The following is a 24,979-nucleotide window of genomic DNA, read 5'->3' as shown; positions in this document are numbered from 1 at the left end:
AGTGGGCAGTTTTACTTAAATGTAACTACTCTATATGTTCTGTCAGACTCTGGTCCTATGTTCAGCAATCTCATGAGGAAAGCATAAACTAGAAGTGAAAAAATTCTGATCTCTCCCTGTCCCCCCCGGCTGCTCTGATAAGTAGTTTTAAAAACTATGCAATGATACAAGTGCGTTTTCTTTATTAAGAAATGTCTTGTCCAATTTAATAATACTCTGTGGGATTTTAGTAGGTTTTCTCTGTGCTTGTTCTTGAGCAGGCTGGTCTTCCCTTGGAACTTGAAGAACTGTCCTGTACAGTGAGCTAGAATTATAACAAAAATGATAATTTCTGATGTGACAAACTCTGGCAGAAGGTAGAGTATGTGCTTTTCAGTGTTTTTACATAAGAGAATATACTTCATTATTTCTTGTAACCCGCTAAATCACATTTTGTTTCTGCTAGTGTTTTACAAGAACTGTATTACTAACTTATAGCATTTTTAGTATTTTTTTAATATGTATTAACAACTTGAAAAGACAATATTTGTTTTGATATGCTATATGATATAGTACGTTCCTTTGTACTGCATATAATATGAATATTCTCTATAGGTAGTCTTCAAGTAGTCATTCTGCAGATGAAGTTTGATTTTGAATGATACACCAACCCATACAGCTGTCTGTCAAAACTCATTTTCATGCCACAGGCTATTCAAGAACTACTGATTTTTTCCTTTTGGATTATGCAGATATGATCTCTGAGAATCAGTACAGGATAGTCCTTTTTGTGGTGCTCAAATGAGTTGAATATGTAGTGCAGAAATGCTCTTTATGTTTCTAAGCCTGCCTCTGGAAGTGACTTGGTGCAGTTGTTTACTAACTGGATTATCATAGTATTTAGCATCCTGTACAATGCAGTTGTCATATGGAGGTCCTGAACAAAGAAATAGACCCTGCCTTGGAGATTATCCAATTTAAATGATAATACATGCCTCCAAGCAGGAAGGAGCAATTTAAGAATTAGTGGACACATGAAAATTTCTGAGATTGTAAACACTACTGTTCTTACTGAGGATTCTGAGGTTATGAAAGTTGCTTGAGGAGAACATGGAAAATGAGTTATTTGTTGAGTGGGAATTGCTTCATTGCAATATTTCAGTGTTGTGACAGAGTTCTAGAAGATGATTTGGTCCTGCTTGGTCTGACCTGACTTCTGCAGGGAATAGGTAACAGGGATGAAGTGAAAGCCATGCCAGTTCAACAGGTGCTTCCTTTGTCACCTTTCCCAGCATGCAAACAGCTTTTGACTCTGTGCTTTGTAAGCTCTTGAACTACATTGAATATGTGATGTAATACTAAAAAATTTTCTATGCTTATCTACTGATTAGTATTTCTTTTGGATATCTTTTTGGTGTCATACTCATTATTCTGTATTAAAGGCTCTTCATTCTCAAAGATAAAACTGGAATAAAGGTTCTGTATGATTAGTTGAGGATAATGGTATTTACAAGAAAGTTATAACAAAATATCGTAGGCACAGAGATAAGGACATGTAAATTCTTTAAGTCATCCAATCTGCCGTACTTCTGTCCTGAAGAGATAATATGCATAAATTTATGTATGTTCTGGATGTCATCTTAGTCTCACTGTAGAAAATAGATTATTTAATGCTCGGTAAGTAAGGTTCGTTGTTGTTTTGACTTTTGACACCTGGGTTGGTGAACGGGAAGGATGAAGGGGAACAGAGACACTTCTGTGGGTTCTCTGTATTTAGAATTTTCACTGATACAAGAACTTGACTGACAGGCATATTGCAAATTTAGCAAAAGTAATAGAAAATGTAGTAAAGGGAAGGTGAGGCAACTTTGTGATAGACATTATTTGTACGATGAGTTATACCAAGCAAAGTATGTATTTTATAACCATGTTTTCAGTTCTGTTTCAAAAGTGGCGGTAGGATATTCTGAGAAAATAACAACAGTGAGTTTAGTATTTGGAAGGTATGGTTTATTATTTTATCTGGAAAATCAAGACAGACAGAAATCATAAGTCTAGAATTCATAAATCTAACATTTTTAGGTGTTTGGCTTTCTTACTGTTCAATTTTAAACAATTATTCCAGAAGATGATGAGATTCTTCTCATCCTACCCTCTCCCTTAAGCCTGAAAGAAAGCACAGTTCTGATTTCTGAAGGTGCTTTGTTTTCTTAAAATACCTTTCAGTGACTAGTACCGAGCAGGTATGGAATTCAAGGTTCTTTTCTAAAAATCTATTGCCGCAAAATTAAATGTTGCATCTCTGTCTCAATAGCTACATCATGTATCTGCTATTTCCTTGTTGGGGAAGGGAACAAGCAAAATCGGTATTGTAGTGCGTGGTGGTTTCCCCCCCTCCCCCCAGCTCTTTCAGTGGAATTCCACTGGTTTGGTAAAAAATGTAATGATCTTAAACCAGTTTTGAGGATCATACAGATATCATATAAGAGTGATAACAGTCTATTTCTTCCCCCTTCAAAATCATCTGAGCTGTGGTATAACACAGAATGCTGGTAGACTATTCTTTAGGTACGTTTATGAAATTTTGTTATTTCAACAGAGGGCTCTCTTCATTTTCTACTCTTATATTTCTCTTGAAACTAAGAACTATAAATGTGAAGAAGTAGAGCCCAACTGAGGAAGGGTGTAACAAATGTTCAGTATGCAGCAGCTCATATGTATTCTCATTAGTCAAATGAAGGGCTTCTCATCTATCTTCTGCCTCTCATCCATGTCTATATATTAATAAAAAGTCTGAAATATGCATATGAGAAGTAACCATTTATACTGTAGTAGTTATAGCTTTAATTGTAAATTTGATGTATAGTAATTTGAACCTTTTTCCTCAGCTATGCAATTTGTTTATTGTTACTATTTTCAATCCATTTTCCACAGCTGCAATCTGAATAAGTGGCTCAATTATAGTTAGTGTTCTCCTTTAATATTCACCATGTCTCATGGAAAACTTTGAAAGAAATATTCTATTTAAAGACAATCATGCTTAAATATCATGGTTTTCTAAAGACTTTTGCATGAAAACAGATCCTGAAAGAACAATTTTTTCTTCTTTCGTACTCCAATGTAGGGTAATAGTGCTCTGATGTGACATGATAATCACTTGCCATAAAAAGGGCTGTGATATCATAGTTAAGTGTGATCAAAATTTTATGGCTTGCACACACAAATAAGTAGCATGGTTTGAGGATCAGGCATAGCCGTTGTTTTGCCTCTGAAAATAAGATAACTTTCACTTGAGACTCTAATCCAGAAACATTCTCTACAGCTTTAAAAAATAAATACTATTAACAGATATACTAAAAATATTTAAATCTAAAAAATATTTGCTGATGTGGTCTATTCTTTAAAAACAAGCAAAATGAAACAAGTCAATTTTGAACTTGCATAAAAAACATTGTATATTTTGTATATACATTGTATATATTGTATATTTTCCCTCTAATTTTCCTCTTATTCAGGAGTTACTATTTTTTTTCAAGGCTAAGCTTCATTTTAGGAACTAAGATACTGCATCATGTTTGTTTTGTAGGTAGTCTGATGCAGAAATTTGAAAAAAAAAAGTGATTTATTAAGTATGTGCATTTGTACTTCACACTTTTAAGTGCAGTGAAAAAGAACAGTGTGGACCTGAAGGCAGAGTTTTTTTGCAAAATTTGAATTTCCCATAACGTAACCATTATGTAACTGCTACTCTTCTATACTGGCGAAGTACATAATAGTATTGGTTTTCGGTGTGCCTCTCTGAAGAGTGGAAACTACCCAGAACTCTTTTAGCACACAGCAAATGTTGTGTAGAATCAATCGAATGGAAATTAAATGCCTGATCTTCAGCTTTTGGTGTATTATTCCTGCCTATACTTGTATTTTGTCAAATGGCACTTCCCCTTTTTTTAAGATTACTAGAGCTTGAGAGTTGCAGTTTATAGAAATTGTCATCCTGATAAAATAGTACAGAGACGAATGCTTTCATCTAAATTACACATTCTTTTTAGGACGATAGCGTTACATAATAATAGAGGCAGATTTCCAGCTTCTTGATCAACAAAATGATCACAGAAAGACTTCTTAAATAATGCGTTTCCGTCTATCAAGGCTGACATGAGGCAGGGTTACCAAACAGCCTCCTTTTGACAGGATAGTCCAATAGTACAGTTCTTATTCATTGCTCTGCTGCTGGCGCAGGAACATTTGTGGGCATATATCCAGGTCCCCAGGAAACTTGGAATCATTCCATATTAAAGAACTGTAACTGTGGCTAACAAACCAGCTGCTGTGTTGAGCTCCGAAGGAAGCCTTTGTAGCTCTGTGGAAGGAACTTGAGTTACTTGCATAACCTCCAGCAGCCTTAGTGGGAAGGATTGGCAGGAGCACAAGAGCAGGACAGGCACCCAGCTTTTATCTTTTAGCCATACCTACCACTGATTCCATTCTTAAATGCAAGGGTGAGATGAAAAAGAGAAGTGAAGAGCCTGACCAAAAGGAGTTAAAGGTCTTAAGGATATTTATGATTATCTTGACAGCATTCTTTCTGGAAGTAATATTCATTAAATTCAACAAACAAAAGCTTTGTATAACAAGTAGTATCAACATCACCTGTAAGTGGGTATGTGCAAGTGGCTAAATTCTTACTGTAGTGAAAGAAAACAGGAAAATAAAGTGCTATTTGTCAGCATTAGGTCAGCTGTCAGCCAAAACACCCTGTATTACTGAGTTATAGGAATTTACAGGAATGGCCAGTACAAAAACATACACATTTTATATTAAAAATAGTCATATTTTGTCAGCTAGGCCAACTGCAAAAGTTTAAAAATCAACATCAAAAAATGCAAAGCTCTAGTATAGTTTAAATATACTGCATAACTTCTTCAAATACTAATATTTCCAGTATAATGTCAATCTGCATTTCCATACCAGTCATTTTTTAGTTATCTTTCACATCAACTGTAGTAGTGACTACTTTTTACATTGTAAAATAAAATAATTCTTTTAAATACTGCCTTTTGCAATGTACTTCTACTTGAAATGCTTATACCATAGTTTAAAGAAGTATTTAAACTAACATAACTTCCAAAAGAGGCAGTCCTGCTTACCTGTGGCCTTCAGGCTGTATCTTGCCTTATACCAGTAAAGATGTTTGTAAGGCTAAATGGTAAACCGTGTTGTGCATTTGGATTGCAGATAAACAAGGGGAGAGGTTTCAGTTTGTTGCCCTTCCCTCTTGGCTTGCACCACCTTATTCCCAATTTGATTTCAATGGTGCGATTTATGTTTCTGACTCAGTTCACTACTTTTGCACAGATGCTTATAACAGGAGAAGAGTTAACAATTCTTTTCTTCCCTAGTGTTGCAGAGAGCTGTTCCTGGCCTTGTGTGTGTTTCCTCATTTTGTAAGAATTGAATTTTGATGTTTAAAAAAAAGTAATTGTGTAGAGTAATGACTTCTCTGAATGTTTTTTGCATAGGGATAGGTAAGAAGTGTAGAAGTTGTAATTCACCGTAACTTCAAAAAATTCAGTGGTAAATGTTTTTCCATTATTGCTTTTATATAAAGAAGACTGACTATAAAAACAACCCCCCCCCCCATGTTTTATACTTTCAGTTGCTTATGTTAATATTTAGCCCACAAAAGTTTTATTTCATCTCTATTATAGTACTGTATAATAGTAGTGTTTCCCCTCCCCCCCCCAATGTTAGGCATATTGACTGATATTTTCCTTTTTTGCATTATGTTTTCCTAAGTCCATATTTAAAAATCCTGTGTTCTCTTTTTGAAAGTTTTTTTTTGAACAGGCTGATTGGTTAAGCGGTTTTATTTTTCATATATAGTGAAAACTAAATGTGATGATATGTTTTTATCAGTATTGTGATCCATTCTTGGTATTACAGTCACATAGAAACTATGTCAATCATGATATTACTATAACTCTCTAAGTTGTGTTCATTAACCCTTATCTATAGAAAAGTCTTCAAGTTTGCTGTATCAAGTACAACTCAAATTCATATTTTTTCTGACAGGCAGATAAAATACTGTGTGAAGTTTTAATTTAAATTACTCCTTTGTTTCCTTGATACTCCCCACCCCCTTTTTTTTCTTTTTTTCTTTTTGGAAAGGAAATCGTTATAGCATTAAATATATGGAAAAAAACACTTATTTTTGGAACTCCTTTTGCCACCTGATATTTTCACTGATATAAGGGGAGAATTCATATTTCAGTCTAATTTGAATTGACTTCTTATAACTTTCATAAATACATATTTATGCTTATTTGCAATATCTTAAAAGATTGTTTTGTTCCTGTTTTTGCTCAAGGAAGAAAAGCTGATAAGGAAGTAGATAACATGCATTTGTGTCTCATAACTGCTGCATTTAGCCATTTTCAAGCAAACTTGAAAAAGACGTAGGAGCCTTAGAGATGATAAAGTTCTAGAGAGTCTCTAAAGATAGAGAATAGGTATCTAAGTTGTTACTATCATTGAAGAAAAGGCAGAGAGCATTGGTCATCTAGTTTTATGCAATGGGGTAAAGCTCTGGCTCTGTCTGCAAGAGCGTCTTCGTAACACAAATCATGGTTACACTTAAGATCATTACAAGTAATTCAAGAATTTTCTAATGTCCAGGCAATTCCAGTTTTATAAGCGAGTTAACACTTATCAGTATGGCCACTTTTTTTAATTTGTGGAAGACAGTAATATGAAAGTAATCATGTTTTCCAGCCCTTAAGTGGGTTATTGTCTAGGTTTCCAATAAGAGGAATATAATGTGATAGAAACAATCATAAGAGCTTCACACAGCTAAATAATAGTTTACATCTTAAGTAATGAAATGTAAAGAAATTTTTCTTTGGAAAAAGTGAAAAATATATTTATTCACTGAATTAATCACAATGGAGATTTTACTATACTCTAAAATGTTCTTTTTAAATGTGACAAGGCATTTTTCTTTGTCTGGTGGCTCATCTGTTGCATATATTTTGCTTGTTTTCTATGAGGGTATTTGTCTTCTCCCAGTAACTGCTGCATTTATTAGTCGTTTTCAAGCAAATTTAAAAAAGATGTAGGAGCTTTAGAGATGATAAAGTTCTAGAGAGTCTCTAAAGATAGAGAATAGGCATCTAAGTTGTTATTACCATTGAAGAAAAGGCAGAGAGCATTGGATGATTTTTATGTTCTGTCTGGCAGAACCTGGTCTGCTGTTTGTGCATGCACTGGCTGGCATGTGAACGAGTATGTAGAACCAAACTGCTCACAGCCTGCAGATATCATAGGGGAAGCTGGGATAATTGCATTCGCAGGGATTTAAGAGACAGAATATAAAAACATAGAAAGCAAGTCCCATTGTTTCCAGTTTCATGGGATGTTGTGTGTGTGTATAAGAAGTATCGGAGGTTTACTGTTATTGTGTATAAATATTTTAATACACTTTTTTCTCTCTCTCTTTTATAAACAGATAAAAGAAAATTGTCTGAATTACTGCTGAACTAAATGCTTCTGAACTGAAGGAAATGCTTTAAGATTGCTCTCCTGACAGAAGTTGCACAAAAATGGTATACTGAGGATTCTGCTTGCTCTTCAGGGAAGACTATAGCTATACTTCTGTATTGCAGTTTACTGCTCCATTAATGACAATGTAATAACAAAAGTAACGGTAACTTATGTAACACTAGCAGTTCCCCTCCCACTGTTTGGATATGAGTGAGCAAAGGTCTTTGCAAGAAGATAAACACAAAGTTAGCAGATCTTCCTCGAAGTTCAGGGAGTCTTCAAGAAGCATGCAATCTGATGATTATTTTGCTAGAAAACTTAAAGCTTTGAATGGTAGCATGGGTCCTCCTGTTTCTTCAAATGCACCTGGCAAAACTGAAAATAATCAAGCAAATGGTACACCAGCTGTGCCTAAAATGGGTGTTCGAGCAAGGGTATCTGAATGGCCCCCTAAAAAGGATTGCTCTAAGGAGCTGAGTAAAGCTGCTTGGGAAAGTAGACCTCAAACCAGTTATGAAAGCATTGGATCAATACTTCCAAATGGACAAAATGACCAAAGTGATGAGCAGGAAGAAGAGCTAGAATTGGAATTCACAGAGGGCAAATACACTATTGGAGATCTTTTTGTTCATTCTCCTCAAAGAGGACTTCATCCCATAAGGCAACGGAGCAATAGTGATGTGACAATAAGTGATATTGATGCTGAAGATGTGTTAGATCAAAATGCTGTTAACCCGAATACTGGAGCAGCTCTTCATAGGGAATATGGCAGTACTTCTTCGATTGATAGACAGGGCTTATCTGGAGAGAATTTTTTTGCAATGCTAAGAGGATATCGAGTAGAAAATTTTGAACATAAAACCCTTGCTCCATTTGGATTTTCTGAGTTTTTCCACTGCGATCCCACAGTTTCTCCAAGTCTTCATGCTGCCGCACAGATTTCCAGGGGAGAATTTGTCAGGATTTCTGGCTTGGATTATATGGATAGTGCCCTGCTTATTGGTCGAGACAGGGAAAAATCTTTCAAGAGGAGACTAAAATCAGAAACAGTAGAAACATCTCTATTTAGAAAATTGCGAACAGTTAAAAGTGAGCATGAAACCTTTAAGTTTTCATCTGATCTGGATGACAGGCTTGACAGAAATATTCGTTCTTGGAACTGTCAGAAATGTTTTGCGCATTATGATGTTCAGAGCATTTTATTTAACATAAATGAAGCAATGGCTACCAGGCTGAATATGGGGAAAAGAAAAAATATAACCACTGGGGCTTCAGCTGCATCACAAACTCAGATGCCAGCAGGCCAAATGGGAAACTGTGAATCTCCTTTGGGAAGCAAAGAGGACCTCAATTCAAAAGAGAATTTAGACGCTGATGAAGGTGATGGGAAAAGCAATGATTTAGTATTGAGTTGCCCTTACTTCAGGAATGAAACTGGTGGGGAAGGAGATAGACGGATTGCACTTTCTAGGGCAAATTCAGCATCTTTTTCTTCAGGTGAAAGCTGTTCTTTTGAGTCTTCTTTAAGTTCCCATTGTACAAATGCTGGTGTTTCAGTACTGGAAGTACCAAGAGAAAATCAGTCAATTCACAGAGAGAAAGTGAAGCGTTACATCATAGAACACATTGATCTTGGGGCATATTATTACCGCAAGTTCTTCTATGGAAAAGGTAAATTTTTCTCATGTAACTACTGCGATATACATGTGTTAGAATTAACTTGCTTATTAAAGATTTTTTTCTTCCCTTTAGAAAGGCCTGAGTATTACTGAGGCTCTTGCAGCATTTTACAAAAGTTAAACCTCTTAATATCTTCCAGATTCTACTGTCTTCCAGTGTCTCTTGGGGCCTTTCATATTGTATACACATATGAGTACTTCTGTCAGCCCCTTAAACAGAAAGCTTCTGATGATACTTAGTTTTTGCTATTAAAGAAGATTGTTTTATGTCTTTCTCCTATAAGCCTGTTATTTTAGGACATATTCACACTGCAAAGTGTAGGAAACTCTTCTTGGCAGAGTGAACTAACTTGCCTTACTTAGATAAGCAGTTTACATTTTGCTTTGGCTGGCTGTAATCTCTGTTTCTGTGGGTATGGAGCTCCAAAATGCTCTCTAGCCTTTCTGCATTATGAGTTACAGCTTAGTCTTCTGCTGTTATTAAAAGAAATTCGTTCTGTCCTTAAAAGACTTTGATACCGGCTGAATCTTCCTCAGATGATCTCTTTGCTTTCTAACTATATTTGAACAACAGGAAATACTGTAAGCTCTATTTTGTGCTACTTCCTCTTTTAACACTTTGCAAGGGACTCAGAAGAGGATCCAGTGCAGTGCTTGTGTTCACCAGACCATGGAAATTTAAAATAAATAGGTTGCAAAAACAATGTATTTAAAAGGGAAGGAAGAAAAACTCTGTATTTGTGATGGAGGAGGAGGAAGAAGACCCATAGTTAAACAAGAAAAGGCAGTAAATTCAAAGATTCAAAGTGTTTTTTAAGCTAGATAAGTTGTAAAGGATCAGAAGATGTTGGCAGAATCCAGGTGGAAGAGAATGAAGGGAAGTTTGTGACACAGAGACACCATATGTTTTGAGGGTCTGAGAGAAGAAAGGATTGGCTTAGATGTAAATGAAAGGAAAGTTGTCAATGGACAAAGATGGTAGTGGAGGAGAAGAAAACAGAAAAAGGCAAAGGTTAAGCCGAACAAAAGATAAACTTGTTCGTTAAATGCTTTTAGAATGGATGCCCTTCTCTTTTTCGTGTTATCTTCCTATAGAGCTGTAACAGAAGGTACATGAGAGAAATCTGCATTGGATGGCCCTCATGAGGGAAACAGCAAGTTAGGCAAATCTGTTGATGGAACCAAATAGTTCACTTTCAGTATCTATTACCAAAAGGAATAAAGCATGCAGGGAATCTCCAGGTTACTTCCAACTGCACACGGCTCTTGTCTAAGCAAAATTTTTTTTGGGTAGAGGAGAGAAAATGGGCATTTTGCCTTGGGCACTGAAATGTCTTGTTACAGTGCTGATCTCCTGTATAAGAAAAAGTGACATTTATATGCACGCTGAGTCTTACTTGATGCTCTTCCATGACAGTGAACTCTTCTAGCTGATTGTTCATTGAATTGTAGATTTAATAGCACAGTTGAATTTAGCAGTATAATTGTGGAGGGATGAAATAAAAATTTAGCAAACAATAGCCACTTGTTTATAAAGACATATGCAATGCCACTGCTTTTCTTTGCCTTTAACAAGATATCTGTGTGAGAAATAACTTTCTGCATATTTGATTTAGTTCACAGTTTTATAATTGGCACTTGTCAACATACAAGTTTTATTTCTGTTTTAAGACGCATGGAAGAAACATCCTGGCATGTGCAGCACTAATTATTCCCTTCCCTTTCAAGAAATGAGAGATTTGGAATTCAGTGCCTTCTGAAATGAGCTGTAGTTTTTTACTGCATATTTATAAGCTTTGTAACTATTGTTAAAGTGAGATCCAACACGACTGATGTAAAATATTTTAATATTTATGGAAAATATCTTCTCAGTTTTCAGTTAAGGTTTGCAAAAGCTAGAATGTTTTGTTTTATCTCATGGATTTGATTTATTAGTGGTGTCCTTCCCTGACCTCTGTTTTTGTCAGACAAAAGAGGATGCGAGGGGGGAAAAAAGGGTATTCTAATTTTTAAAAGGATAATTGAAACAAGCTTTTATTATCATTGAGTTGTCTATTGCCCTTTTGCAATTATCCTCATAATACCCAAGGCTAGCTGTTAATAGCATACATTTTATTTGTGGGATGCTTGCAACCTCTTCTTAATATGTTACTATATCTATCTGCTGATGTGAAACTGAAAAACTGTCATGAAAAGAACTTTACAGGATTAGCAGGCTCACAATATTAACTCAGTTTTGTATTCTGCAGCTTTGAGACAGTCCCTTTTCCTTGCAGGTTAAATCTTACAAATATAAGGCTTGGTCAGTATAGAAAGACCTTTTTATTAGAAGTTGTCCGTTAGTGTTCAAAATTTAAAAAGTTAAAAATGAGGAATATTGTATTATCTGACTTCAAAGAGCTGGGAAATAGCTTTTTTCTCTCTTCTTTCCAATTCTTGCTTTTAAACGTACATAAGTACATCTAAATAAACTTAATGATTTTGTACTTTGACATTTATTTTTTAAAAGTGCCTTGAATTAAAAATCTTTTCTCCAAATCCTGGAATATCTGTAGCCATACATTTTTTTTTAAATTTATTTCAGCTTCTTGAATCACATTCTTGAATCTGATTCACCAAGTATATTTTTAATGTACATTAGTAACTTCTTTGGGTTTGTACCTCTCATGTCTACCAAAGTCAGAAGTCTACTAAACTTGAATCTTTGTGTGCAGTGATGCTTAGTTGAGAAACCTAGTAGTAACTGTGGGATAGCTATTTCTAAACTTGCATCAAAATGGAGGACTATAGAAACCTTAACGAAGATGTTTTCTCAAAATTTGAATACACAGCTGTGGAGAATATTTATATTACTGAAAACTGTTTGGCCTCTGAATATCACAGAAGAAAACCCTCAATATATTTTTGTTGGTCTGTAAAATACCATTTCATTTGTTTGAAAAGTTTACCTATAAAAGCTCAGAGTTTTGATTTAGTGTTGTGCCTCATTGACAGTCCATGAGATAAAATTTATCCATTTTGGCATAATATCCCTGTGAGAAGGAGATGAGAAATGTTTCCAGTGAGCATAAGCACATAGTTGAGTGTTTGTGTCCCTCACATCTCAAATCTCCTTTCTCAAAGAAGGATCATAGTTGTAATGTGCTATTGTTTATTTTTCCTCCACTGAGAAAGGAACTGTGACCACCAAAATACTCTAGACAGATCCTTGAAAGGCCAGTGTTCAGTGGTCAAACTTGGTTTGAGAAAGACTGTCATTTGAATGATTACTTAGAGATAACTCTGTCTTTGATTATTCATTCTGAGAATAGGGATAGCTTCTCAGTGAAGCATATTTTGTGGAAAATTCATTATGTGTTTCTGTAAATACATTATAAGAAAAGTATCAAAACTAATTTAAAAATACTACAAATTGCTTTTAACCAAGACAATCTTAAAAAGAAGTCTATTACTTCGTTGCTATCAAAAAATGAAATCATAAAGTAATTTAGTTAGCTATTCAAAACTACCTTTAATATGAGAGCAGGTTGCTCAGGACTTTGTGGGCACTTCGCAGGCTCTCCGGGCAACCTGTTCCTATGTTTGATCACCCTCACAGAGGAGACCAGTTACATCTTGATTACATCTTATCCTTTCTCTCTACCATGGAGAAGAGTCTGGCTCCGACTTTTCTATAACCCACTATCAGGTAGTGGGATACTGCGGTTACTCCCCACCTCAACCTGCTCTTCTGCAGGCTGAACAAGCCTGACTCCTGCAGCCACTCCTCATCTGTTATATGCTGCAGCCCCTGAGTTGTCCTGTTTCTGTCTGCTGGAGTTGCCCATTTTTGGACAGAATGGGACACTACACCCTACACAGTAAGCAGCCTTTCAATGGCCAAACAGAGAAGGAGAATAATGTCTTCTCTCGGCCTTCAGGCTATGCTCTTGCTGCTGCTGCTGTATTTGGTAAACCATCATCTCTGCCAGGGTGCAGTGCTGACTGCTGTGCAACTTGCTGCACCTGAGGGTACCCCAGTCCTTTTCTGCAGAACTGGTCCTGAGGCAGTTGGTCCCCAGCCTGTGCTGGTATGAGCTTGTGCTGTTCCAGATGCAGGACTTTTTTGTCGACATTCATGAGTTTTCTGTCAATCCCTTTCCCCAAATTTCAAGATCCTTCTGAACAGCAGCCCAATGAAGCAACACTCCCTCAAGAATTTGGTCTCCTATGTGAACTTGCTGAGGGTGCATTCCACCCCATTGTTTGGATCAATATTAAGCAGTATCACCCCCACTATCAACCTTTGATGAACCCTTTAGTAACTGGCCACTACTCAGATTTCATTTTACTCATCACACTACTTTGAGGCCAGCTGTCCATCCAGTTTATATCCGTATTGTAATCTGTGTGTCCATTCAGTTTAGCTACAATGATGCTATGGTGGACTATGTCAGAGGCATTGCTGAAGTACAGGTAGATGACATCAGTTGCTCCCTCTTCATCCATGAGGCAGTCATCTCCTTACAGAAAGCAGCTGGGTTGGTAAATCTGTGCAGGCTGTTCCTAATCAGGTTTTTGTCCTTCATATGACCGGAAATGGCTTTCTTGAGGATTTGTTCCTTAATCTCCGTGGGGACTAAGGCAGGAAGGGGACTGCTCTTTAGCTTCCCAGATTATTATTCTTGACCTTTTTAAAGATGGATACGATATTTGTCTTTTTTTTCCTCAGTCATTAGAAACATATACCACTCACTAGAACCTTTCAAAGATGATGAAGAGTAGTCTTACAATGACATTGGCCAATTCCTTCAGCACCCTTGGATTTATCCTGTTTGGTCCAGTGCACTTGAGTATGTCTGGGTTGCTTGACCTTCCCCTTTTATAGGTAATACTTCACTCTCTTAAACTGTGCCAGTGGGTTCAAGGACCAGCCTAACAACTCATCAAAAACTGAAAAGTTTCTATCCTCGATTCAGTTGTCAAAGCTGAGCTGCTGCATGAAATGTTAAAGCTTTGAGTATGAATAAACTGAATGAAATGAAAGAAGCTAATCCTACACAGCACCTTATGTATTTGAAGACTCTTAAATCCTGTGGCTAGATACACTTTCTCTGAACTAGTTTCTCATTGCATAAGAGGAAAAAAATGATTGTTGCATAGTAGCAGTTTTTAAGCAGTTAAAACTTATTATGAATTATGTGATCTTTCTGACATTCCTGATCTAGCCAAAATTAGCATTTTGTGATTTCCACACTTGCTATGCAATACAGAAGATCACAAACCAGTGTATTGACAGACTTATAGCTTAATTAGAAATTTTGTGCTTTTAGTCAACAGCTTTTAAGCATTTGAATTAAGTTTATGTGATCCATAGTGATGTAACTAATACTTTCCTTCTTATGGCAAAATTTTTTGATGAGATTTGATGAACATCACCTATGAGACTCATACTTCATTTTTCTCTTTTCTCTTTGTTCCTTCTGTCTTGCAAAAGAGCATCAGAACTACTTCGGAATAGATGAAAATCTTGGACCTGTAGCAGTCAGCATCCGAAGGGAGAAGGTTGAAGACTCAAAGGAGAAGGAAGGATCTCAGTTCAACTATCGAATAGTTTTCAGGACAAGCGAGGTAAAGTTCTTTCATTCATTGTGCAAAGCAATGGAAAAGATAACTTTAAGATTATAGTTGTTTTTCCTTTCGTTTGTCTGTGGATAGATTATTGACTTTGAAATGAGATCTGTAAATGGGAAAGGGATGTTTCTTACACCATTAATAAATATAGCTGGTCCTTGGAACACAATTTTTTTCTTCTCCGCTACATAAAATTCTTCTCTTTTTCAAATGGACACCGAAAAAGAGGTGAGTTGGATGAAGATGTGTATATCTGCAAAGGTCAAACAAAGAAATAGTTGATCAGAGCAAAGCCAAAGGTAAGTTTGGATCCAGGTGCTTGATGCCTCTTGTGACAAAAGATTACAAAATTTAGGAGAAAAAAAAGAAACAGAAATATGAAAGCTAGTATTATCACTAAAGTTAATTTGTGTGTGTTTTATTTTTAAATACTCTTTATTGGAACTTGTGTTTTCTGTGAGGAATTCCTTTTTCTGCATATTACTCTTGTACATGCATAATTTTGGGAGGGAATATTAATATAATGGGAATTATTAATAAATAAATATTGAAAGAACACTTTTCAAGCCTGACCATAACTTCTGTTTCAGGTGAATTTGTATACTTTGCAAAAGTAATTTCTTCTTTATCAAAGCCATTAACTTTGACTTGGATGTAAATATACAACGTTATTACTGTAGCAAGCAACTACAAACTTTCATAATCAATTGGACTTTTGCCTTCTGTTTGTCCTTAGGAGATACAGAAGCATTAGCTAGATTTCCTATTGTATCTGGGATTGTGTGTTTTTACTGAACATACACAAACATAAGTTTTCAGGCTAGATTTTTTCATTCGTTACCCTAAAAGGTATGTCTGTGTGCATGTGTGTGGGGAATGATGATTCAGCTGGCTAACTTTTAAGCAGCATTTCTCTTGTGGCAGAATCCAGTGAGGATAAAGCATTGTGGTTTTTTGTTTGTTTGTTTTTGTTTTTGTTTTTTTTTAAAGAAAGTGAATGGGATAAATCAAGTTGCAGTTAATTGTGGTATACCTCTCCTAGCCACCCTCACATGCCAACTACTGTGTCTGCTGGAGTATTATGGCATTATAACTAACAATTTTTAGTTATCTCGCTGCTTACAATATTTTTTCAAAGAAGAAATAGTCTTAGAAATTAGAATAAGTCAAGATGATTGTCGTTTAATTTTTTAAACAAAAATCGTACTTGTCACTGAGAAAATAAGAGCCGCCTATATCCCCTTTGTTTAAATGTAATTTACTAATCTTTATGCAGGTTTAAAAAAATAGGAATGTTCCCACTTGTTTTCTCTTCCATACTTTTTTTTATAACCTGAAGATCATATCTTTAAAAGTCATTGTAGTATTAGAATTAAGAATATTTTATATGGTTTATCTTTATGGCAGCTTACTACACTTAGAGGAGCAATTTTGGAAGATGCTATACCATCCACTGCCAGGCATGGCACAGCAAGAGGCCTGCCTCTCAAAGAGGTACTAGAATATGTAATACCAGAGCTGAGCATTCAGTGCCTGAGGCAGGCTTCCAACTCACCCAAAGTCCCTGAACAGCTGCTTAAACTGGATGAACAAGGGGTATGTAGCATATGACTGTCTTTAAAGAGTGACTTAAAAGATTAAGCTTTTTGTCTTAAATATTTTGCTGGTGATATAAATAAACATGAGTCTATGATACAGACTACTCACTACCTTGATTTTGAAGATATTTATTCAGCTATGTATTTTCATTGACAAAAATGAGGTTTGCTTTTCAGCATGGCAGTATGTAGTAGTATTATGGTTACAGAAAACAGCTTTTTTTTTTCCTTTAATTGTATTTAGAAATAATAGTTTTATTTTCTAAGCAAAATGTTTTAAAAATATATTGAAATTTAGGAAAAAAGACTAGTCTATAAAGATTCCATTTAGAGTAAGAAAAAAAGAGTACAAACTTTTAATTCTTGTAAGAAGTGATTTTTACAATCTATATTTGCTCTTTTCTATGATGAAACACTGCAAATGCAAATAAATTTTGTGTATTTTATTAATATTGATTTTAAGTAGAAGAGGCAAAATCTCGAGGATATAATATGTTAAGTCTCTACATCGAAAGTTTCACAGTTTTTTTCTCTTTTTTCTCACCTCTTTTCTTAACCCATTAACACTTTCTGATACACATGTAGCAGTCTTTATTAGTAGACTGGAATGATTCTGGGTTCAAACAGCTGAAAATTCAAATTTGAACTATCTACTGAATTGTCACTGCATCAGCAATGGAACAGATTAATATGCTTAAAATTCTGAGAGAAAAATGATGAGGTCTGTTGGGTGCAGTGACCTGAATCTGCCTCATTCAAAAACTATCAAGGAAATGTATAGCTTCCTAATGATTTGTTAAGGACAGGCATGTGAAGGCTTTTAGTACAGTTTTAAAGGACATGTTCCAAAGATGGTCATTTATTGTGTTTTCTATGCAAAAATCAATGTTTGTCTGTTGAAGTTGAATCAGCTGATAGATCCAGCTGATTATAACAGTGGTATAATTATTTTTTTGCACTAATTCAGTTTAAAATACAATGATTGTGTCTAATATTTTGGAGTCTACCAGAATTCTTCTGTCTTGATGTAACACTTCCTCAAAACCAAGTAAATGTAGACAAAGGAAGACAATTTTTTTTTTGAATGGACTGACAAGCTAATTTTGTATGTATATTTTAATCCTTTTGTTTGTTGTAGTCTGTGAGGAGAACTTTTCTTTTGTTTGAAATTTCATTTTGCCATACAGCCGCCGTCTTTTTTTTTTCATGAGTTTGTAAGTGCTTCTGATTTAATTAAAAAAAAAAAGAGGGGGGGGGTGATGGGGGAGATTAGAAGCACTCAGTCAGTCCTAAATCTAAGAGCTCCTGGTCTCCTGTTGCTGGAGCTCCAGAGTGAATTTAGATTCATCTAGTAAATATTAAATACTTAGAGGAGAACTATACTCTAGGCAGTGTAGAGCACTTCCTTATTTGACCTAAATGTAATATTTACAAAACTCACTATCTTTAACTGTAACTGGAGTTTGTCTGTTGAACTTACAAAGTGATTTTTTTTAATCTCTTGATATTGAGAAACAGCAGTACATAGCTTCTCTTTTTATTTTTGGTGTTCAATTTTGAAAATTCACATCTATGGTGAAATGGACTGTCACCAGGTAAAATGTAATATTAATGTATCTTATGTGCTGCTTATTATGGGATAATTACTTGAACATAGACAGAAAGCTGTGCATAGAACTGACGTGCAATCCATTTATGCTTTTAATTCGCTTATGTACTTAATGCTTTGATTTTATTAATCAAGCAAATATAAAAAGAGTTATGCTTGGTAGATGAAGGTGGTGACTGACTGAAGTGTCATGAATTAAAAAAAAGAACCATGACTTAGAGGATCAATATTGTCATCAGAATAATATTTGTTTTAGATATAGCTATATTAAGTGTTTGCATAGCTCTTTGGCAGACTGAAGACTGTTTCTGTAGGTGGTGTTTTAATTTCATTTTTAAAACAGTTTCATTGTTTTAAGTGAATCTATGAATGAGTTGTGGAAGAAATGTGTGGCTAAAACTTTTTTCCTAAAATAACTGGAAAGATGTAAATTGGATCGTTGATCTAATTTGAGAGTGTAAATAAAGAATCAGTGTTTTTCCAGTTATTCTGGCATTTGATGATCAGCATTAGATTTGAACATAAATTTGCAGGAAAAGTCAACTGTTTATCTAAAACAGTGGGAACGTACAGGAATATTTTTGCTCACTCTTAATCCCCCCCTCCTTGTTCCACTTCCCCATTTCTGCTAATGGCAGAAATCAGATTTAATCTGATTTCATTTTTCATCCCACTCATATCCCTCCGGGAATGTTTGCTACTTTTAGGACAAAAGTTTAAGCTTACAAAAAGTCCAGAGAAATTAGGAGCTTCAATTGCAATGATATTTAATAGCGGTTGAGCATCCAGTTTCTTGAAGTTCATTGCCAGAAAACCTCAATCTGCATGTGATAAAAGTGCTGAAATTGTTAGAGTATGTCCTTTATCATACAATAAAAGAAGCAGAAGAGCCGCCAAGGTTTCGTAGTGAGTGATCCTGACTAGAACAGCCATTCTGAGTCAGAGGACTGTTATACACTTCTAATACAAATCATATACCTAAGTACCTAATGGTTTAGTGTCATAAGATTATTCTCAGAGTAAATGTAAGATTCCTAATTTAGAAATCATTAAATCAAAACCATGACCTGACTTGAGGCAAACATGGCATACAATATGAAAACTAGAAATTTTATTAATTTTAAATAATCTGGTAGTTTTTATGCAAATTAAATACCCTGTATAAGATGCTGCCTAAATTCTTTTGTATACTTCTTTCTTAAATCCAAAGTTCTAAAGATACGTAGACGTCTGCTTCTGCACGTGTCCATGTTGACAGAGACAGGCTATGTCTGTGACCCAAAAAGCAAGGTGTTTTTTTGCTTAAATGTTCTGAGAGGCATAGTTATTCCTAGTGCACTGTTAGGAGATTAAGATTACTGCAAATGTGCTTGCAGCTGCTGTCGTGTTCAGGGAGAGTGCTGTTGGTAGAATCAACTTTGTATGTAATTGCCTAGTATTTATAGTACTTGTCCATTAAGCGAAAACCCAGGATTGATTCTTTCCTCAGCGTGGGAAGTTTCAGTTCCTTATCTTTATTATTTCCTAGGACAGTATTTTAACCACAAGGTGATAGGTTGTATTGGAGGATAGAGATATATTCCACTTCTGCTTGAAATTGAGATTCAGGAGCTAATTCAGGATTCATTAGTCTCCTGAAAAAAGAATGAATGAAAGTGACTGCATATTTTGACATTGAATGTTTTGCCCAGGTTGTTTGCTACTTTGTCATTTATTCGTATTGTTGAAGTCTTAATTGATCAGTCTTATCCCACTTCCTTCTGCTACTGAACTGGATGATCAGTTGTTCCAGGTTAACTTGACTTACTGGACTCCAAGCACCCTAGGGCAAACTAGAGACCAGGTTTTTGGGTAGTGTGACTAGACTATTAGATATTATGCTGGTAGTTGTTGCTTCGACTTCTGGTAGCTCAGCACTCTAGTTCTCCGGTCCTTAATTGTAATGTAAAGTCAAGGAAATTAACTTAAACTCCCTATGGTTTAAGCTAAACTGTTTGACATTGAGCTGGAACAGAAGTGGTAGTGTGCTCATAAGCAGTCTCTCTCTGCTGGAAAGTGTCAAGTAACAGCATCACTTCCTATACTTCCTCCTGTTTATATAAGCAGTTCTCTTCCAGTCTACTCCATGAATTCTGTCCATGCTAGTTTTCCACTGAATAAAATAGTCTCCAATGTGGAATCTGGAACCTTCTGTTATAGACACCTACCTCTCTCCAGGCATTGCTTCAAAATGGGGACTATACTAGTAAGCAGTCTGGAGTCTAGATGAAGAATGCGTAATGCCAGTCAATAGGAAATACTAAGAAGAAGCTGGTGTCTTAATGCTGCTCTTTTACAGAATTTAGAAGTCTGACTCAGACTCCACCTTAAAAAAAAAAAAAAAAAATCACTGCAAGTTTTGGGTGCCCAAATCCTATACTGAATCTGCATACATTTAGGTAGGAAAAAAAGTTTGATTTTTTTTTTTTTCTGTTGAAATGAGGAAATCTTTATATTGGATATACATTTGTTCTGGAGATCTTTTTGTCCTCATAAATGAATTTGTTGACCAGTTTCAGTTAAACTTGATGAAGGTCCTAAATGTATTATGTTCTGAGAGATGCTATGTAAATATATGACTTGCGTAAGGGAAAGAGCTCAAGAGAGAGGCAGTAGCATAAATTCAACTGTATAGGACATCAGAAAACTGAGATAGGAAAAAGGTTACCGACGCTCTAGAGAAGATTGAATGAAGCTGACATCAGAAATTGGGTAATCTAGCTACAGGAAACTCCTTATAAGAGCAGCCTCCTCATGGAGCTACCTGTTCTGTGTAACAGTGTTCAGAAATTTCACTACAAACATGGGATATTTTTAATTGAATTAGGTCTTCAAACCAAACCATCCTGTTCCTCCAGGACGTGGGTGGGTTTTTTTGTTTGTGTTTTTTTTTTTTTTTTTTTTTTGTCTCTTGGCGGCTGGCTTACATGCTACACTATTCTTACAATGGAGAAGTGCAGAATTTATTTAAATGGGAAGATTAAACATTATTTGAAGTTAGGAATTATATTTATGATACTTTTTTCTTTTGTGTATGTATGTTTTTATGACTAGACTTTTCAGTGTTCCCATCTTGCAGTCTTTCCTAGATATTGTTGAGATAAACATCAGTGCAACAGCATGATTATGAGTCTGAATTTTGCAATATGCTTAACATTGCAGACTTTGCATGTCTAAGGTAAAGTAGACTGTTCTTGTCCCTTTGCTCTAATACAAGGGATGTTTGTACAATCTTTACATGGGACATTTTAGGCACAAATCCTGAAGTTTGATTAAGAGAAGACTGTACAGCTGGAGAGTTGATTTAGTTACTAATATTCTAATATCTAATACTAATATTCTAGAGTTGACTTTAATTCTTTTAGCCAAACTATTCAACTGCAATCTGATTTCTAGTTTAAAGTTAAATATATGTTGCAAATGGAGAATGATTTTTTGCAAAAGACAGTTTTATGGGGAGGAGAAAATATTTGTTGATGCATATAAGAGAAATCAGTGTTGTGAGAGTCTGTTCAGTGTCTTGTGAAAAGCGTCTTTGGAACTGCTGCTCTTACATAATTGGAAATGTTACTTGGTGATGGGAAAGAACTTAATATGCAGAGAATTGTCTGAATGAATTTTAAAAAATAGAAGTGAGGGAAAATTAACCTCACCCTGTTTTGTATCAGAGAGAATACTACAATATGATCATTGCAAATTAAAATTCTCACACTAAGAAACATGCAAAAAGTATGCTTTTATAGATAACTGATCAAGTGAACTTCGTCAACTGTTTTTTCTATTTGGATCGTGACCAAAATGGATCAGTTTTCTTTCAAGATAATTTTCTTTGCTCTCTGTGGTGACTTAATTTTCTGAATCACAACACTTATTTGTTTCGTTCTCAAGTTACTCCTATCAGACATTGTAACATAATTATGTTAATATTTAATAATTAACATAAAAATGTTAATAAGTTATATTTAAGTATTTGCTTTCTCTTGCTTCTATAATTTTTCTTCCTTTTTTATTTCAGCTGAGTTTTCAACATAAGATTGGTATCCTTTACTGCAAAGCAGGCCAAAGCACAGAGGAAGAAATGTATAACAATGAGATGGCAGGGCCAGCGTTTGAAGAGTTCCTTGATCTCCTGGGCCAGAGAGTACGGCTAAAGGGGTTTAGTAAATACAGAGCTCAGCTAGATAATAAAAGTAAGTTGTGTTTCTGTTCTGTGGTAGAAGTTGTAATTCCCAGTGATAAGCATCTTCTGCAAATAGTGTTTTGTGTTCTCATGCTCTTGACTTTGGGATAGACTAGCAAGAATGTAGGCTAGATGAGGAAGATGTGTATATGTGTCACACTTTCTTATTTACTTTTTGTGTGACAGAAAAAAAGATGGGAAAATCAAAACAACTTGTGTATTCCATTTTCTTACTAAATGACACTAAAGTACTATGAATTATGTGATTCTTGATTTCTTTCAGGATTTCACAGCTATTTTGCTATGTTATGTTTAAAAAGACGTATCTTGAAACGTGTAGTCATAAGATGAGACTATTTTCCTCATTCCTCTTAGAATTCTGCATTTCTGATAATCAGTGTATACTTTAGTGTGTATTTGAGGAGAAATCAGGTTTTCAGTAGCGCATTAAACATGTTACCATTCTTCAGTTAACACTGTTAACTGAATGTTACCATTTTGCAGTTAACAAACAAACATTTATCTACCTAACTACTGTGGTGTTTCTATCTCTTCAGGGCAGCGCAGTAGTATAAGAAATTGTCTGCACAGATTTTTTTTTTTCTTAGCAAAAATAGAACCTGAAGTATTGCTTGTCAAAAAGTCAGCGATACGGTGATGCTCTTCATTTACATTGTTGGTCACTGCCCTTCAAATTTTCTGAGCTTCATTTACAGCTGACCAGTTAGTACCTCATCAACTTAACTCATTCTTTCAGTTTAATGGGGTATTAACAAAATTTTGAGAACTGATCCCTATGAGGTGTGATCTAGGAATATCATCTACTTTATTGTAACATACTGTTTGAGTCACATGCTTTTTTTAAATGTAGCCTGTCTATTATATCCTGAATATATATAGTTGTTTTGTTGCATACTATATGTGGCCTAAGTATAACAAAAATGGAATATTTTCATTAGCCAAGTACATCTTTTTAAGTTACTAGATCCAGCTACTTGTGTAGATATTCTGTTTATCCCTCTAATTGAGTGGGAAAATTGCTTGAATGGCTAGAAATAAGCTGCCAAGAAGGAAGCTTAGAAAGTTCTACATAAAGGAAATTAAGGGAGGATGTTTTCTTGCAGTGGACGTTTGCCTTCTGGCTACCCAGAGAGATGTAGGAATAGACATGCCCTCTCTTCTTCTGCTTCTCCATTCCTCCTGCCACTTGCACCTGATCTAGTCTGGTTTAAGAACATCTTGCATACATCTGTTGTGTGTTTTTATCTTTTGCAATGAAGGGAGACCAGCTCTGCAACTCCAGAGATCTTTCATACTCTGCATTCTCAGTACAGAGGGGGGAAGTAGTGAAAAAGATGAGCTGAATCCTAGGACAGACTATTTTATTTATGTTTCATTTTAATAATCCTGGCTTAACATTTGAATATTACAACCTACTTCAGCCCAAACTAATAATTCATTTCTTAAATTAACCTATAGAAACATTTATTAACTCACTGTGGTTGTCAATTCTTTGTTTGGTTCAAGACTTATGGAAAGAAATTACACATTTGTCTGAAAAATTTAAGGGGTTGAGGGAGATGTTTTTTTATCTTTTTTTCCTCAGTCAGAGCATAAGCAATTATCACCTGGTAATTTCTACATATGAATGTATAAGTTGGATTGTCAGCAAATGCAGTTTCTATGTTTGCTGTGCTTCAATAGAAACATACACTGCTAATTAGCTATGCTTACATATAATTCAATAACATAATTTTGGTGTTTTACTAATGCTGTATTCTTCTAAAAATGTTAGGCTATCATAATATGTTCTTACAGTTGCAATGAACAGAATGGAATTTAGAGAGTTCACAAAGATGTAGTGTTTGATATTACATATATGTATTTTTGTGTTATACTTTTTTAATATAATGATACAATAAGCATTTCTGTATGTCATACTTATAATTGGAGAATAAGTTGATTTGACTGCCTGAAGGTTCGGAATAGTGTTAATTTCATTTCTAGCAACTATATTTTTGGTAGGCATAACACTTCTGTAACATTTCTTGTTCGGTTTTAGTAGTGTTTACATTTTTTGTTTTTTTTCTATTCCCCAAAGCTTGTAAGATTTTTCTTTCTTTAAATTTTTTTTTTTCCTTTTAATTTAGTCTGTTTATTTAATATTTTGCTACAAAGAAATGACTCTTATTGATCCATTCCTTATGGTATATTGAATGTAGAATATGAAGAACATGTGGAATATATTAACTGCAAACTCTCTTCTATCCTCCTTTAAATAATTTTTAATGTTAATCCGTTCAAAATTCTGAAATCCAGAAATTAGAGGATTTGAGGAAACTTTACCAATTCTGCAACACTATATAATTTGTGTATTGTATGTTTCTAAGCGTAGCAGTCTACTAGAAATGGGGAAAGAAAATACTGGTTTTGGATCATTAAAATTTTAATTTTTAATATTGAGTTTTAAAATATGAGTTTTCCAGAAATTTGGATTGGTTTTGCATTTAATTTCATCATACCTCTAATGAGGGAAATAAAGTTGGAAGAAATTGAAAAGGCCTTACAAACTGTATCCACAAAGTTATAGTTCTTACTTTTGGTAAAAGATGCTTTTCTGGAGCAGAAAAAAAAGAAAAAAAAGAAGTAGAACTTCTCCGTAATGCAGAAGAAGTTTACCTAAGCTTTCAGTCTGTATGGGGAAAAAAATAATATTCAGTAAAAAATGAGATACAAAAATAAC

General features: G+C 35.0%; 1 protein-coding gene across 5 annotated transcripts in view; it reads left to right on the top strand.

Annotated features, from left to right (window-relative positions):
- SIPA1L2 (signal induced proliferation associated 1 like 2) overlaps positions 1 to 24,979 on the top strand; it is a 152,555-nt gene that overhangs the window by 55,937 nt on the left and 71,639 nt on the right. For all 5 annotated transcript variants that reach the window (XM_062572265.1, XM_062572266.1, XM_062572264.1 and 2 more), the window contains exons 3-6: positions 7,484 to 9,189; positions 14,674 to 14,807; positions 16,218 to 16,406; positions 22,072 to 22,246. In XM_062572265.1, coding sequence (XP_062428249.1) covers positions 7,725 to 9,189; positions 14,674 to 14,807; positions 16,218 to 16,406; positions 22,072 to 22,246 — 1,963 coding nt within the window. In that variant the 5' untranslated portion in view covers positions 7,484 to 7,724. The remainder of the gene's footprint in view (positions 1 to 7,483; positions 9,190 to 14,673; positions 14,808 to 16,217; positions 16,407 to 22,071; positions 22,247 to 24,979) is intronic.

The sequence above is a fragment of the Rhea pennata genome, chromosome 3 (genome assembly GCF_028389875.1).
Source record: "Rhea pennata isolate bPtePen1 chromosome 3, bPtePen1.pri, whole genome shotgun sequence".
In the NCBI taxonomy this organism is placed as follows: Eukaryota; Metazoa; Chordata; class Aves; order Rheiformes; family Rheidae; genus Rhea; species Rhea pennata.
The sequence above is the reverse complement of the archived record's forward strand: the minus strand, read 5'-3'. Positions and strand labels throughout refer to the sequence as shown.